Source organism: Miniopterus schreibersii (assembly GCF_964146895.1).
Source record: "Miniopterus schreibersii genome assembly, chromosome: 4".
NCBI lineage: Eukaryota > Metazoa > Chordata > Mammalia > Chiroptera > Miniopteridae > Miniopterus > Miniopterus schreibersii.
Genome location: NC_138105.1, coordinates 6,564,395 through 6,580,760, shown reverse-complemented (window position 1 = coordinate 6,580,760; position 16,366 = coordinate 6,564,395). Strand labels below are relative to the sequence as shown.

The 16,366-nt window shown below is 53.2% G+C and overlaps 1 protein-coding gene across 8 annotated transcripts in view; it reads right to left on the bottom strand.

Moving 5' to 3' along the window:
* Window positions 1-9,958: 9,958 nt before the first annotated feature.
* Window positions 9,959-16,366, bottom strand: part of UGT8 (UDP glycosyltransferase 8) — a 51,073-nt gene continuing 44,665 nt past the window's right edge. For all 8 annotated transcript variants that reach the window (XM_081134766.1, XM_081134762.1, XM_081134763.1 and 5 more), the window contains exons 5-7: window positions 16,038-16,114; window positions 14,029-14,248; window positions 9,959-12,300 (exon numbers count right to left, since the gene is read on the bottom strand). In XM_081134766.1, coding sequence (XP_080990892.1) covers window positions 11,937-12,300; window positions 14,029-14,248; window positions 16,038-16,114 — 661 coding nt within the window. In that variant the 3' untranslated portion in view covers window positions 9,959-11,936. The remainder of the gene's footprint in view (window positions 12,301-14,028; window positions 14,249-16,037; window positions 16,115-16,366) is intronic.

Here is a 16,366-nt window from a genome sequence, read left to right as displayed (position 1 = left end):
CAGCGGGTGGAAGACGCGTGCTCTCCAATGCCGGGTGGGGGCAGGGAAATCACAGGCACACGGCGCCGCGGGCACGCTGGTGAAGAGGTGCGGCTACGAGAACAAGAGAGAATTCTCTGAGACATTCTTTCGGTGGCTACGCACTGTCCTGTCCTGTCCTGTGTCGCCCCCATTCCTCCAGCCGCCCGGCTTCTGCTTCTGCACCCGTGGGACTGTGCTGTGGGCACCCGGCCGCCGTGGGCGTTGGGGTCGGAACCCGCCGCCAGGGGGCCAGGAGCTTCAAGAGCTGTGTTTTGGGGGCAAGAAGACAAAAGTTTGCCATCTCTTCTGGAAAACAGAAGCGCCCAAGAATCACATGACAGCAAATCAGAGAAAATTTGGTACAACAGAAGGTGCTGGAAAGCAGAGGCTAGGTTGGGCACCGGCAGCAGGAGCAGTCAGCACCCTCCCAGCCTGCGACGCCCCCGCCGCAGGCGCCCCCCACCCTCGGCATCCACAGGGACACTGAGGGGCCCCAGGTCTTCCGCCCCTGGAGCACCTGAGCGGGCCCCTCATTGTCGGTTCCCGCCGGACGGCTAAAATAGCTTGGAGAGCTCTGAGGCGCCCAGGCAGCAGGTAAACCAGCCCTGCTGTGCGCGCTCTAACTTCCCCCAGAGTGGGCCCCTGCGTCCACAGCTTCTCATTCTTCAGGTGCCTGGCTGTGGGCCCCCCGCCCCCGAAAGGGTGTGTGTGGCACTCAGCGCTCAGGAAATGTCTTTGAACCCATGAGTGAAAATGGTAACCGTTCCTAAAATTCTGACTGTGTATTTCAAATATTCTCTTGTTTACTCAAAGTAAGATTAACGCTCATCTGATTTAAAGAAAAATATTTCCCAAGAAACCGAAGTCACATTACCATCCCCTCTTATCACACCCGTCAGTCACAAGTGAATCCACACAGCCACATGCAGTCTAAACACCAATTCCATCGAAACAGACCCATCGGCACTGGCAGTGAGGCCATGAAGAATTTAGTTTGGACCCTGGCCAGTGTGGCTCAGTGGTTGGAGTGTCAGCCTGTGCACCAAAGTGTTTGTGTCTGATTTCTGGTCAAGGGCACATACCTGGGTTGCAGGTTTGATCCCCGGCCCTGTTGGGGCTCAAGAGGGAGGCAACCAATTGATGTCTCTCTCTCTCTCTTTTTCCCTCCCTCCCTTCCTTCCACTGTCTCTAAAAATCAATGGAAAAAATAGCCTAACAATAAAAGTAAAAAAAAAAAAAAAAAGAGTTTGGATTAAGCACCTAATTAAGTTAACCAGATAATTAGCAAAATTGCAATTCCTCTTGTAACATGTAAACACATCCTTCAGAAGCATAGTCGCACTTTTTCCTTGCTCTTGGGTAGAATTTGCTCCAACAAATACATGGAGCATGTAGACAGTCCTGAAAACCAAAGAGGCGGACTCAGGGAGCTGGGAGTGTGCCTAATCCAGTATTTTTATTCTAAAAATAAGGTTGAGGTTTAAAGGTCTTAAATAACTTACCCCAATTTCTGTTGGTAGATTTACATCTGAGAACAGGCTCTGACATCTCCAGCACGTGTTTCTGCTGTGAAACGGGTTCATGTATTTAAAACATGGATAACTTTGTCCCTCGGAGCTTAGTAAAAATCGGAGACTATTATTTGGCCGGTTATTTTCCTTAAATAACATATAAGATGGAGAGCTAGACCAAGAACATTTTCTGCCAATAATTGTATCTTTACTTCCATCATCTTCAAAACATAGCCGGAATAAAATATAACGACCAAAGGTAGACGCTGGAACTGGGAGACCTGCACTCAGGCCCCTCGCCCAGGACCCACCTAAGGGCAGAGGGGCAGACGGGGTCCCCCGACCTCGGTGCGGGAAGGACAGGCCTCCCAGCCGGTGGCACAGGCTCCCTTTCGTCTTCCACACACTCCGCACAGTAAGAGATCACAACCCGTAGCAGAAGCCGCTCCTCTTTCCTGCCTCCCCCTTTGTTCTCAGCCATTTTTAAAGCAGTTTTCTGAAGAAAGTCGTTTACTAAATTTTTCCATTTTGTCCAAATCTCTCATTTATCTCAGCGCCCGCCAAGACTGTGGGCACTGTTGGCATCCTAACACTGAAAAAGTGAGCCGGCAAATCCGTTCCACCAGCAGATGTCACCAAAGACTCGCCCGTAGCATCGGCCTCCCAGCCCACAGCCGCCAGACTGCTGGCTGCTGCCAGAAACAGCCTAATTCTCAGCACAGCCAGGACACCATCCATTAGTGACACGTTGCTCGCAGCGTCAAATCCTCCGTGCCTGAGGGATGTGTTAGCCGGTGCAACGATACCTTTAAAATACATAAATATAGTTCAAGGTCGTCTTGATAGAGGTCGTATCACTGTGAGTTCCAGCGTTATTTCATAATTAATACATACATTCATATACTCATAATAAACACATGACTATAATTCCTCTTCAGATTTCATTTGAAAGTAGCAGTTGGACTCCCGCCGCCGAGGAGCCCGTGATGTGGGAATTACACCCCTCTCTGCCGCTGGAAGTGCTCACATCACGGGCATTGTTATGAGCCTGAGATGGAGAATGTGACAGATAATTATACCTGTTTAATGGCTTTAAATAATTTCTACCCAGTGCTTTTCGTTTTTAAATTAATTCCCACAAGAAATAATGGACTATTTGCTCTTAAGGTTTTAGGGAAGGGTTTCTTTAAAGACAGCGTTCCCTGCACAGGTCTGATTCTGTCTGAAAACTCCAGTCCCATCATGTTTTCCTTGCAGGGCGAGCAGGGCGAGGCCCGAGGATGGGCAGACTTCTACACCTAAGAGCTCAGGAAGGAAAACCTCACAGTAGCCTAACTTCAATAACGAATAACTTTTCTTAAGCACAGACTTGTTCATAACGTGCCACAGAAACCACTTTGGGCACCCAGTGCTTTCCCTGAGTGCACTTGATGATAGCCCCTCCTTTCTTCAAACTACTTGGATCGAGCACTAACCTTCAACACTCGCTTTGCTCTCTGGGACCTGCACGAGGCTTTTGGTGCTTTGTCTGTGTGCTGTGTCTGCAGCTGTGCCAACTTTAAGACGTCTCTACGTTTTGGAGAACACACTGAATGGAATGGATGGAGTATCTAACTACACCAACAACTCGATCTTTCCAAGGGAAAGAACATCAATTCCTTGCTCCAGTTCTGCCATAGGGAGCATCTGCTCAAAACTACGGTGTATCGGGCACGTCGCTCATCGGTTATGCTGATAACTTGCTCTGTGGGACATTCGGGAAAGGTGGGCAGCACGTCCCCTGCCCGCCGGCAGGCCTGCTTCCTGGCAGTGCCGCTGCTCTGTGCGTTTGTGGAGGGAATGAATGCCGAACGACACAGGCATCACCACAAGCACAGCCTGGGGTCCCCAAACCCATTGCTGCTGCTGTGAACAACCGAAACGCCACAGGTGACACTGGCGACAGCGACACCCTGGGGAAGCTTCTTAACGCGGGAACTATTTTATTTCCACAGTTTACGCCTGCGAGGAGGCAGGGGCTGCTATCGACAAGCATGGAGAGAGTGAGGGACCCGTCCCACTGTCACAGCCGCCTCCGGGAGATTAGCTGGGAGATGGAGCTGCCACATGTGACACGCTTCTCTGAACCTTCGCTGGGATATCCCGCTCCCTCCACCCCGTGTTTTTGGTGCTCAGGTCCCTGTGGAGCAAGGGTAGAGCTTGGAGGGTGCTGTGCTTTTAGGGACGGCTGCTCTGTGCCACCAGCAGAGAGGCTACGGACGGCCCTCGATCTTCTCGCACTCTGGTGGAACTGCGCCCGAGATCCTTGCTTTATTCTACAGCATTTATTTAGCGCCTGCAGGGTGCAGGATGCTAGGACCCAGTGTGGGAGACTGAATTCTCACTGAGAAATAAGTGTACACGGGGAAGAGAGACGGACACAAGTGCGCAGGTTTTAGGCGATGCAAGCTGTGAAGAGATTGGGAGGGCAGCACAGGACGGCTCGGACACGGGGGCTTAACCTGAGCGAGCAGGGCAGGCTGTCAGCAGAGCGCCGGCTGAGGACCGAGGCAAGGGCGGGAAGGTGTGAGCCCCTGGGGTTCCAGCAGAGGGCAGAGCGGGGAGGCTGGGCGACCGCGAAGCTCACCCGATCGCATGAACTGAAACCATCTGTCCCCAGGTTACAGGCACAAGGCTAAGTCACTGATGCTGTGAGCAGTCTTGTCCACTCGGGAACACTTGTCGTAAACCCGGTACCTGGATATCCACGAGGAACGTGTTAATATTAACTCATGAAAGGTAACGGAACTTTCGGAACAGGAAAAAGGCTGATTTAAGGGCAAAAGGAAACGACAGCTTGCTGCTTGCCTTTGATGAGGCCAAACAGTTACTGTTCTGAGCTTTCCTCTTGGGTTAAAAACAATATACTTGCCTGTGTTTACGTTTTTTTAATAACATCTTTATTGAAATATAATTTGCATGCCATATATTATAGCACATAATTATATATACAGTGTATAAAATCACGGAGTATAGTATATTCACGCGTTTGCCAGTAACCACAGGAAAGCAGTGTTTATGCCTAAATGTCTGACATCTCTGACTTAGGGCCACAGGAAGAGAAGCAGCTACTACACAAGCAACAGTCAGACATAAGGTTGTCTTTCTTTTTAAATTTTATTTTTTACTGATTTTTAGAGAGAGGGAGGGAGAGGGAGAGACAGAAACATCCGGGTGAGAGCAGAACAGTGACCGGCTGCCTCCTGCGCGCCCCCTACTGGGGGTGGGGCTCAAAACCTGGGCACGTGCCCTGAGCAAGAATCCAACGGGCAACCTTTCAGTGCGCGGACGGTGCCCAACCAAAGGAGCCACACCCGCCGGGGCACAAGGCTCTCTTTAAAGGACCAAGAAGCGGCGGCTCCAAGAAAGACACAGCCCTGCCTCCAGCCCCTCCCCCGCCCACTTCCCTCCCTCGAAGGGACTGAGTTCACTCTCGGCCTCCACTGAGGGGCGTCCTGGGCCAGACGCTGGCCATCGGTGAGCGAGTAGACTGGGCCTACAGTCCAGAAGGGCTGAAGAGAGCGGGCCTGTGCCTCCTGCTGGGAGCCAGGAAGGGGTCCCCCTCGAGACAGCGTGTCAAGCGGTGACAGCTGAATATATTTCGTCTCACTGTACCTGGCTTAGCCATAGTCCACCCCAGACCCTGATTGTGCTGATGCGGATGCAGGAAGGCCCGAGAGAACAGATCGCTCTTCCATTCACTCCACAAACGTTTCCCGTGTACCTCCTATGTCTCAGGTCTGTGCCAAGTGCTGGGAACAGATAGAAAAGTCGCCAATACAGGGTCTCTAGTGGAGAAACTAATCGTGAACATCCACGAGGTACAGCCACGGGCACAGAACCGGAAAGGAGTCGGGGGCAGGGCAGAACCCAGATGAGACGTCTGGGGGAAGAGGTGACCCCCGAGCTCAGCCCGGAGGTGGAGGGAGCCGGGAGAGGGTGAGGGCGCAACGGGGGGGGAGGTGAGACGGAGGCCGAGGCCACACTGATTAGGGAGCACGAGCTTGGAAGAAGCTGCACGGGGTTCATGTGCCCCGACACTGTTAGGACTCGGCAGGCAGTGAGTGCGGGGACGTCAGCGCCCGACGGACGGCCTGTGTGCTTATCTCACGGAGAACAGGAGCCACGGAAAGGCTGAGAGGTAGCGCGAGCCATCTGCATGTTTAGACAGCCTGGTCCTCAAGTGGAAGGGAAGCCGGTGGTAGGGAAGGGGTCTGGGCCGAAAGAAGACGGAGCGAGGCAGGAGGCCGGGTGAGACCACCGCAGGACCCGGGCAAGGGGCAGAGCGGACTCTGGACAGCAGGGGGGCAGCCAGCGCCTGCCAAGGGGTGGGGCCGCGTGAGGGCGGAGCCCAAGAGGGTCCCAGGTTGGCCTGGCTGGTTTATTAATGCCACCGCCACTGAGCAGAGAGGACTGAGGACGACACCGGAGAACAGGGACAAGGAAGGCCTGGTGCTATGGAGGGTGTGGGATGTGCTGGCACTTTCCTGCCACCATTGAATTTAATTTGGGGCCGAGTCCCACACAGGCCGCTCCGTCATGCTGAGCTCCAGGTCCGCGTATCCACACGCCCTGCCTGTCCGTCCCCTGGCCGCCCTTCATAGCTGGTTGGTCTGGGCCGGGTCTGGTGTTTGGAATACATGCTCCTATGACACAGGGGACAGTAAGGACAGAGCAACAGCTGGGAGAGCGAAGCCAAAGCTGCAGGAAGAGCCACGCGCGTGGGATCGATGGGGCTAAGCTTAAAGTGTCTGAAAGCTGTAGCCTAGACATTGTTTCCTGTGTCACTGCTGCTCCCATGGTCACCTCTCGTGCTCACAGGCGACACTGTGGAGATATGTCCGAGTTCACCTCTGACGGGCCCACAGCCTCTCCCAGTCCTTGGGCGCCTGCTGCCGTGAGCACCAGTCAGGTTCCCAGGCACTAACTTTTCGTTACCAGGTTCATGAAACAGATTATAAACTGCTGACGTTGCTGAATCTCTTCATGAGAACAAATTCTCGTCTATTTTCCCTCCAACTCCCCAGGAACCAGGCACAGGACAACCCTGATTTCCTCTGCAGCCCCGGCTCTACTCTTGGGTCTTTTCTGCCGTCAGGTGACAGAGGGGCCTTTCCCTCATGTGTGACGGTCTGTGAACAAGCACTGGACCCCAGCGGTACTGGGAGCCCTGCCCCAAGGCCAGGTGTCGGCTCAGGGACAGGACAGGCACCTGGGACGTCCCCGAGGAGCCAGTGAGCTTGTGTTGGACACTGACCAACTGGCTATAAATGTGTTCCTCAGAATCGTGGTCCTGTCCCTTCACCACACGGGCTCCTGCACACCTGCTCCCTGGCCACAGGACGCGCCCTCCCAGGACCACCTGCACCCACCTCTCCAGGAGGCACGTCCTTCATGCCCGTGCTTGAGGGCACTCTGTCCACACCGGCCCACAGCACACCCTCTGCTTCCTGAGCTGCTCACTACGCTTCGTCCCCTTGAACCGGGGACAGTGGCTTCTCCGTGCTGTGCCCCAGCATTGCAGGGGGCCCGGCCCACAGAGCCTGGCACTGTGGAAACAGAGAACAGCGTGGGATGGTGTTTTGATGCGGGCGGTGCTTAGAGCCGTGGCACCCAGAGGCTGGGAAGACCCCCAGCAAAGGGACAGGATTTATCGTGTTATCAGTGAAGAAACGCATCTGCCTGCCTGTAAATCAAAATAACTTTTCCGATGGCGTCCCAGGTAACATGGCAATGTGAGTCCAGAACTGACAGCAAAAAGGCAGCCTTCTCTTGATGCAAGATTCAGAAATATTAGAAAAATAGGAGGCAGGAGGTGAATGTAGAAAGCTCTCCCCAGGACGTGGGGTAAAAAGACACCACAATCTAGTCGGGGGATGTTTCAGTAACCGTGTTAGGGGAAAAGGGTCCAGTTGACACACCAAACCCCGCGGCCCGTGACGGGGGATATTCCACCCACAGGCTTGTTAATAACTGAGGCAGAGAACAGCGAACTCCGCGTCTCCGTCTAGCTGCGAAGCACCACGGGAATGCAGCTCACAGGGTGACCGTGGGAGGGCGCGACCGGGGAACTGAGGCATTCAGAGCAACCGCTCGGCTCTGCGGAAAACCCCCGGGCTTGGCCGGGTGAGGTGGCTCAGGTGGTCAGAGCGTCACCCTGTACACGAGAAAGGGTGTGGGTCCGACCCCAGTTGGGGCACATATGGGGGGCAACCAATCGATGTTTTTCCCCTCCCTTCCTTGATCTCTAAATTCAAAGGAAAATATCCTTGGGTGAGAACTGAAAATAAAATCTCCTCGTTTCATTGTACTAACTAGACGTATTTCAGTAATCTTGGGGACTGTGAATTCACTCTCAAACTACGTCTTATTTACCCACAAGGGAAGAGTGCGACTCATATAATATTTTAGTGCCTTTGGTTTTCACAATTGGGCAGGAAGACCATCCTTACTATATCCCCTGCCCCAACTCGCAACCCAAAAACCTGAGCACTTAGGAATTTGTAGTTTTGCAGAATTAGTGAAACATGACGACACGAATACTTTAAATGTATGCATTTCTAAGGCATTTCTAATGTTGGAAAAATGTTTTTGTTGTCGGTAAAAATTTTCACTAGCATTTTTTGCATGAAATACATGTCTTTAAAAGTTGGCCACTCCCTCTCATTTCCTCTCTGAAATCAATAAAGATATATTAAAAAAAAAAAAAAAAAGTTGGCCAAAGATCTTTCTACCTCAAAAGTATGAGGGTAAGAAACTGTTTAATACATGTTTTGGAGAATTTTCTCTAACTGAACTCATGTAATTCTCACACTGCCATATAAAAGTTTTGTTTCAATGGTTTTTCATTATACCAATTGTAAATACGTATCGTCCTATGTGACTTTATATTTACAAACTGGCTGAATTACTTAAAAGAATAAAAACGAGTTATAGTTCAATAATAAAACAGATCACTGAATTATCCCAAGGTGGTTTTATCGCCTCAGTTTGGTCCCCCATTTTCAAATGTTTTAGTAGCATCTTGGGGTTTGGTGAGTGGCAGGGCTTTGGAGAGAAAAGACGGAAACGAATAGGTGACCTCCTGCACCTAAGACGCTCCCAGCTGAGAAGATTCCACACATGGGTGGTGAATGAAGAATAAAGCTTTGTAAACAACTTTCAAAACCCGAAAGCACAGAAATATGGAAGAGGTCAGGCGACTCAGTGCGTCCAGGACTCGACCGCAAATCTGAGAGTTTCTGTGAGTGTGTGTGGGAATGTGAGTGTGCACGTGTGGATGTGTGTTTCTGTATGTGGGGGGTATGTGTGTGTTAGTGTAAGTGTGTGTGTTTCTGCATGAGTGTGATTGTGAGTGTTAGTGTTGGTGTGTGGTGTGTGTGTATGTGTACACACAAGCCTGGGGGTAATCACTGCACAAATAAGAAATCAAAACCTAAAGATCAATAAATACTGGATCTGGCCTCAAAGTCAGGACCTCAAACGACAGGAGCCTGACTTCCATGTGACTCACAGAATGAGACTCCCAGGACCGTCCAGATGGAGCAATTAGCACCCTGGGGTCCGACTACAGACATCTGCCAATGAGCGGCCGTGAGCAGGGGCCCCTGGGCACGGCGGGGCTTCCACAGCCCCCGCCTGGTGCCGGCACCTCACACGGCCCTGCTGTCCAGTGGACGCCGCCCAGCAGTTCCCCGATCCCAGCGGATAAAAAAATTCCTTCCTCAGTCCACTCCAGGTGTGCATGTCAAACAAGGCCCTTCCGTTTATAAACGCAAAGGCCACAGTGGCTTCACAACGAACTGGCCTTCTTTCCTGTTAACTCCAGCACGTGCTCTGTGCCCCAGGACACCTGATGAGACACCTAGTCTGACTGATGGCCGCGCAAAGCAGGCAGCTGGGCTCTGGGCAGGGCCAGACTCTGCTGGGATCCGAGCACAGACCTTGCAGAAGCAGGAGATGAAGGAGAAGGGGTGGGCAGGCAGGTGTCCCATCCCATGAATAGAGTCCTGAGGTCCAGTGTGGAGGGGCACCACCCAGGCTCAGGTGTAAATGCTGGTGGGTGACGCGCAGCGCAGATTCCTGAGTTACACCCAGGCCTGAGCTGATACCCCAGAGACCGTCCCAGAAAATGGTCGCTGAAGCCCCGGCATCTGAGGCCCAAGTTGTAACAGGGCCTCTACTCTCGAGAGAACCTCTAATTTCTTCAGCCTCGGTCCTGACCCACTGCAGTCCCAACATCGCTCCCCTCGGGCTCGACAGCCAAGCTCTGCCCTCGTCTCCGAGGGCAAGGGCCCCAGTGTCTTGGTCTCCTTAGGTGTGATCATGAGCAGCATGGAAATATCTGCACAGGCTCTTTTTTAAGACAAATGAATAAAAACGTTCTTGAAAACTCTCCTTTATTAGAGAATCTAGCTAACAATAAGCTGACTAGAAAAATACAGCAACGCTCAGCCAGGGGCTTCACTTGACATTCTGAGTTGGGGACGAGTCTGAGACCCATGGTGATGCACTCGTATGGTAAGTAGATCCCTGTCTGGTAATAAACACCCCGCGCGTAACAAACACGCCATGTCACACTTACACACAGGAACGTGGGACACCTGTCTCAGAAACACGTTCATAACGGACAAGCACACTGCTGTGAAATAAAACCTGAACAAAGTTGTATTCCAACAACACTGGTCTATTTTAAATCACGTTTATTGTTTAAGTTTTGTCACAGTGGAGATTTTGCTTAATCATCCAGTGGGTGCTACTGACAACTCCATCCAATCCCAAAACCGCAGAGTCGGGGCCTCATACACTCGGCGTCCGGCCACCACCCACCGCTCACGGCCTGGGCTCCGTCCCTTTCTGCCGCAGCATCACGGTAAGATTGTGACACCGTACGGCTCGTAGGCCTGTAAGTGTAACACCGTTTCTTCAAGTATTCGGAGAGCGTGCATGTCTGCGCTCTAGGTTAGGACACTGCTGATTCTAGCGCACCCCGGCTCCTGGTGGGGGCAGGAAGTCGCGTGTCATAGTGTACGCGGAGGCCAAAGGCGGTAGGAATTTTCACGGCTCTTCCCATGTGAGTGAACGTCATTGGGTAACTGGTGTGTTTCTACTCTCAGCTGCAGACACGGGTGTCTCAGGATCAATAAATAAAGCTCACCTCACAGAAGTGCAGGTGCTCAGTAAACAGAATGACCTGAAATAACTCAGAGGTGCCAACGGGGGTGCTGGGCCAGGAGGTCCTGACGTCACTGTCACTGTCACGTGCCCCGTCGGACACAGTGGCCAGACTCACTGCTGCGGCAGGGCGCAGAGAGAGGGAACAGGAACTCATTTTACTTGGTTTCTAAAACAGTGCGAATCCTCTGTCACGTCTGCATATCATGTCAGGTCTGAATGAAGCGGACCGGACAGAGCAGGGACCAGGACAGAGACCGACGCGTCCCCTGGACCAGAATTTCGCGTTGGCACCTCCGTAGCATAGATTGTGTGGCCCAGACAAGAGGGGTGACAAGCATGGTTTTTAAAGTTAAAACTGCGGCGGCGTAACACCTGGACATTCCACAACGACGCTGTGGAGAAGCATCGTTACAGAGCAGTCAGGTAACGGGCTACGCCGCCGCGGAGCCGCCGGCGTAGCTGGTCGCGGACTGTAACAAAAGCTGCAGCTCGGCCGCTGCGTCTGTTACACACAACGTGACTATGAAAATGAAACAGAAAAAACTATAAAATTCTTCCAGAGCCAATTATTGGTTGGGAAAACAAACAAAATGTGACAACCAACTGATGCATTTACTTAACTGTATGATTTTCCTCCAGAAGCATCCACAGTCCATAAGAAAAGGAAGACAAAAAACAAACAAAAAACTGAAACAAAAAACGTAAGAGTACAAAACCCAGTGCTCCTGCCTTTCATTTTCTCCCTGGTCGGTGTTCAGCTCTGAGGGGAAGTGTTGTTCTGCGCAGTGTCCTGAGTTTCACACGGGAGACTCTGGAAGAGAAGCATCGGCTCCTGACCGCCCATCTCACCCTTCGCAAACGGCACAGCAGCCAGGCCACGCTCCTCTAGGGGCCCGCGCACACGCGCGAGGAGACCACCCGGCCTGCGACAGGACGTGCGCCAAGCTTTGGAACGAAGGCTGACACGGGCACTGAGCCGATTTAAATAATTAAGGCTTCTAACAGGTCCAGCGCCAAACTCGACATGGGTGTTGGAATAAAATACGTTTGCACGTTAGGTTTGTGCTTTCGCAGCCACCTAACCCACAGGGTCTCGTTAGTAATCGGAGGAGGGGTTAGAACTGCTCGCTGACGCGACTCGGGGGTTAGGCTAGGGCAGCAGCGACCACGGGGCACGGGGCCGCGGGCTCACTTCGCCTTCTTGTCGAGCGCGACCTGGCCGTTCCTCTGGCACCTGCCGTTCAGGACCCCGTTGTGGGGGTACCCGTTCACCACGCTGGGCCTGTGTCTGGACCAGCAGCGCCGGGCCTGCCTGCGGACCAGTGACGTGGCCCAGGACAGGAGGACACAGAGCAGGGCGCTGGCCAGCAAGAGGACGGCGGCCACATCCAGGAGGAAGTACTGCCAGAAGGACAGCTGGTAGACGGTGGCCCGCAGGTGGTGGGCGCCGCGGTGGCGCAGGATGTACTCTATCCAGTACACGGTCCGCTCCACGGGGTGCTCGGGCTGGTCCCTGTGGATCTCGGACAGCTGCTGGGCCCTGCGACGGTAGCTGTGGGCGAGGAACACAGAGTGAAAACCAGCGGGCACGCGCGCACTGCGCTCAGGGCTTGGAGCACGTTATCTCATGTGGACACAGCGGGGTACGCTGTCAGCAGGCGAGGAACAGGGACCCAGGGGACCCTGATCACGGTCACAGAGCTGGCTGCACATGCAGCGTTTCGGACCGCAAATCTCTGTCCCCACACCAGGCACACCCCTTACGTTAGGTTTTACTAAACAGAAAGTGCCTCCTGTTGAAAGTCAATACCACAGGCTGTGGAGTAAGGATTAACTGCCCACCCTTCTCCGCCGCCTGCTTAAAATAATAAAACCTCCAGATGCAAAAGACTTCCTCCCAAAGAACAGATCACAGCTTGTGAAGTCCATCCGACTACCTGCGAGAGGCGTGAGGTGCCGAGGACCTCCTGACAGTGTGAGACGTACCCATACGTCCTCAGCAACACCGGTGACGGCGGGGACCCTGCACCGAGTGCCCGGCACAGGGTGCGCTGAAGCACGTCAGCCCTGAACGAGGCCTGCCTGTCGGGCTGGAGCACTGTCACACACGACCTCCGCAGAGACGGAGGCCCCTGGGCATCGCCTTCCCACACTGAATAAGGCACCTTCTGCCCTGAATGCACAGAGCCTCGTCTCACTTGCATACTTTGTAGAACTGCATACACTTGCTCACTGCACAAAATGAGAACACTCTGAGACCACCCTGGCCGGTGGCTCGGTGGGCTGGGGCCCTACGTGGACCAAAAAGGGTAAGGCTCAGCTCCCAGCCAGGGCCCACCGACTGACGTCTCTCTCCCCCTCACTTCCGCTCTATCCAAAACCACTAAGCATGTCCTCAGATGAGGGAAACGAGAATGCTCTGACATCAAGCGCTTCGAATACTAGGAGCCTGCCCTGGGTTTCACAGTGTGACCTCAGCCAGGTCTCAGACGTGGCCCTGCTTTGCGCCATGGGGCACAGCGACTGTGGCCGGGGGGGGGGGGGACCACCTCAGCAGCTCTGGAGGGGCCCAGACGCTGCTGCAGGCCGCCTTGTACAACCTGCCTCAGAGCCTGTCTGGTCCCTGCCATTTCCCATCAGAACATCACATTTGCAAAAAACAGACTTGGAAAGAAGTGCGGCAGAATGGGCAAAGGGGTCCCCTTCTTGGGCACCCCTGGTCACCTGTGCTCCAAGCACCAGAGCTGTGACCAAGGCGCTGGGTCCCCCCTACCCCCCGAGCCCACAGGTGGCGGCCTGCAGCCTTTCACATGAAAGAATCTTTCCTGTGGGCTGGTCCTCAGAGGTGTCCGTGGTCACTACACAGGGGGAGCAGAACATGCACACTCCTCCCTGTCAGTGTCACTTGAGGCACAAGGTCAATGGCATGTCCTTAGAAACAGGGCCACTGTGTTGTCACCATACAGCCTGCTCGCCACCAAGACTCAGCTGTGAGCGCAGCCAACTCAACACACACCAGAGCTTTCAAAACAAGACAGAGATTCTGATGAGCCCGACTGAGGGATGCCCGGTGCCACCTGGTTACTGTGAGTGCCACAGTGAGAGCAGGACGAAGGCCTGACCCACGGCGGGGACCCCGGCGACTCCCTTGCAGGTCCTCCCCCACAGAATGTGGACACATGGGGCTACTTTCATTTCCCAACTCAGAAACCTGCACAAGGTGCTGTGCACTGGCGTCTGCAGCTGCTGGGGTGTCTCCTGTCCCCTGCTGGAAGCTCACCTCGGGTCGTTGATCACCTTCACCAGGGCCGCGTGCAGCTCTGCCTCCGTGACCGTCTTCCACTCCAGCAGGATCCCCATGCCTTTGGCTTGCACCCGGGTCATCGTGTCATAATGGTCCCCGAAGAGGGGGATGCCCACCACCGGGACACCGTGGTACATGGTCTCAAAGATGCTGTTTAGGCCGCCATGGCTCAGGAAGGCCCTGATGTGGGGGTGCCCTGGGGGAGCAGCAGACAGAGAGCTCACAACCTGTCACTCAGGCAGAGGTTCTCAGAAATACCCGAGGTGTGGACACCAGTCATGATCCATAATCACCTGATTTGCATATGTCAACTAAAAGCCAGTTTGTTGGGTGATTCCTTCCCTTTATTTACAACTCCTGGGGGGTCCTTAATACCTCCAAAGATGGCCAATGATGTCTTTTTATTTATTTTTACAGTATCATTATGAACACACAAATTTTAACGTATTTGATTACTTTTTAAGGCCATCACAGTTATAGAGGCCATTTTTAAGCAGCCAAGATTTATAGCTGAGAATTTTATTACAACTTTCTCTCAAACACAAATATGAACTGACCACCAACATCTACTGAAACACCCAGTAATTAAGAGGAGGCCAATGGGAGCAAGAAAAGCAGCACAGTGACCCCGAGCAGACGCTGTCCCTGCTGCTCCAATGCTGCCCACACCACCGTCAGACCGTCCCGTCCGTGAGAACCTGTGGAAGTGGGGGTGGTCCCAGGTGCACAGGAGCACTGCTCATCCCAGGACGCTGCTGACCCTCCACGGTATCTGCCACTCGGTGCGACGTCAGCACCCACCACACTGAGTGACATCAGCATCCCCCACACTGAGTCACATCAGCTTCCAACTCACCGAGTCACGTCAGCATCATCAGCACTTGCCACACTGAGTGACGTCAGCACTGGACGGCTGACCCCAGCCGTCACATCAGCATCTGCGTTCACTGCTGAGGTGTCCAAACAAGGGACAGACACTGACAGAAACAAGCCATAGCAGATGGGACACCAGGTAACACATGGCTGTCATGGGGATAAAAGCAGGAACTGACCAAAATCAATGCGGTGTTTCAATCCCCACAGGTCCTGTGAGCAGCCAGGCTCCACGAGGGGGGTGGACAGACAGGCCCCGAAGCCCCCAAACCTGCATCTTCTGAAGACACCCAGGCACACGGACCTGTGGGCCTCGGCCTCGAGGGGCCCCAGGCCTCACTGGACCAATGTCCGGCGGGGGGTCACGCAGGTTCTGACCCTCGCCCACAGGTGGCTTCTCTCAGCCAACACCAGGACCTGCCCTCCCAGTGGACCCAAACTGTCTCCTTGAAGGGAGCGTCACTGTCACCACCAGGCCCAGCCATGAGAGAGCTGGGAACAGAGGGCGAAGACACCCTGGGTCCACTGCTCGCCCTGGAGCACCCCCTGACCACAGCCAGAAATAAAGTGTTTCAAAAATGCCTGGTGATTTAGGCAGAAATTTTGGCAGATGATCCAAATAAAGTTAAAATAAACGGTCTGCTTCCTTGGCCCTCTGCTTGTCTTTGGTTTCAAACAAATGAATAACTTCCAATTTCCCTGTGTAATAAAACTGTGACACAAATCTACATTTTCACTGATTTAATTTACTACTTTAGGCAATTAGCCTAATTAGGTGTAACTTCACTCCCTGCTAATTTACACAGTTCCATAAGTATGTGGTTATATTAAGATATTTTCCAGAAAAATCAAAACTGGTGACTGGTCTAAAAATTTTCATTTATAGGCCCTAATGATTATACTTTTTATTTTCCCACAAATAAAGATCTGACTTGATGTGAAATCTAACAGCTGAGACACCAGATGACTTCACGGCTGTCTCACACACTGCACACATGACACATGTATCAGCCCCAAGCTGAAGGCAGAGTGTGCACATCAGCGTCGGAGCCTGGTCACGGTCACCCGTGCACATCAGCCCGAGCCTGTGTGGGGTGGGGCGGGCCACTCACCCAGCAGGTCGTTCTGCGGCAGCCACTCCAGGAGCTTCGTGTTGTTCCCCAGATTCCTCGGTTTGGCTCCAGAAAACCTACACATGCAGCAGACAAGGAGCCTCTCAGAAACCACTGCACTCTGCACAGACTCCGGTTACGGTGTTAGGTTTAAAATAAGAGTCACATCATCTTCCGCTGACACCCTTTAACAAGGAACCATCCCTCTTTCACCACAGCAGAAGTCTGGCAAGTTTCTTTATCACATGTTCACTGACTGGGGGACAAACAGGCCACTTGGTTATACTGAAGCCCACCTCCCTCTGCTCTTCTCACCTATCCAGAGGTGG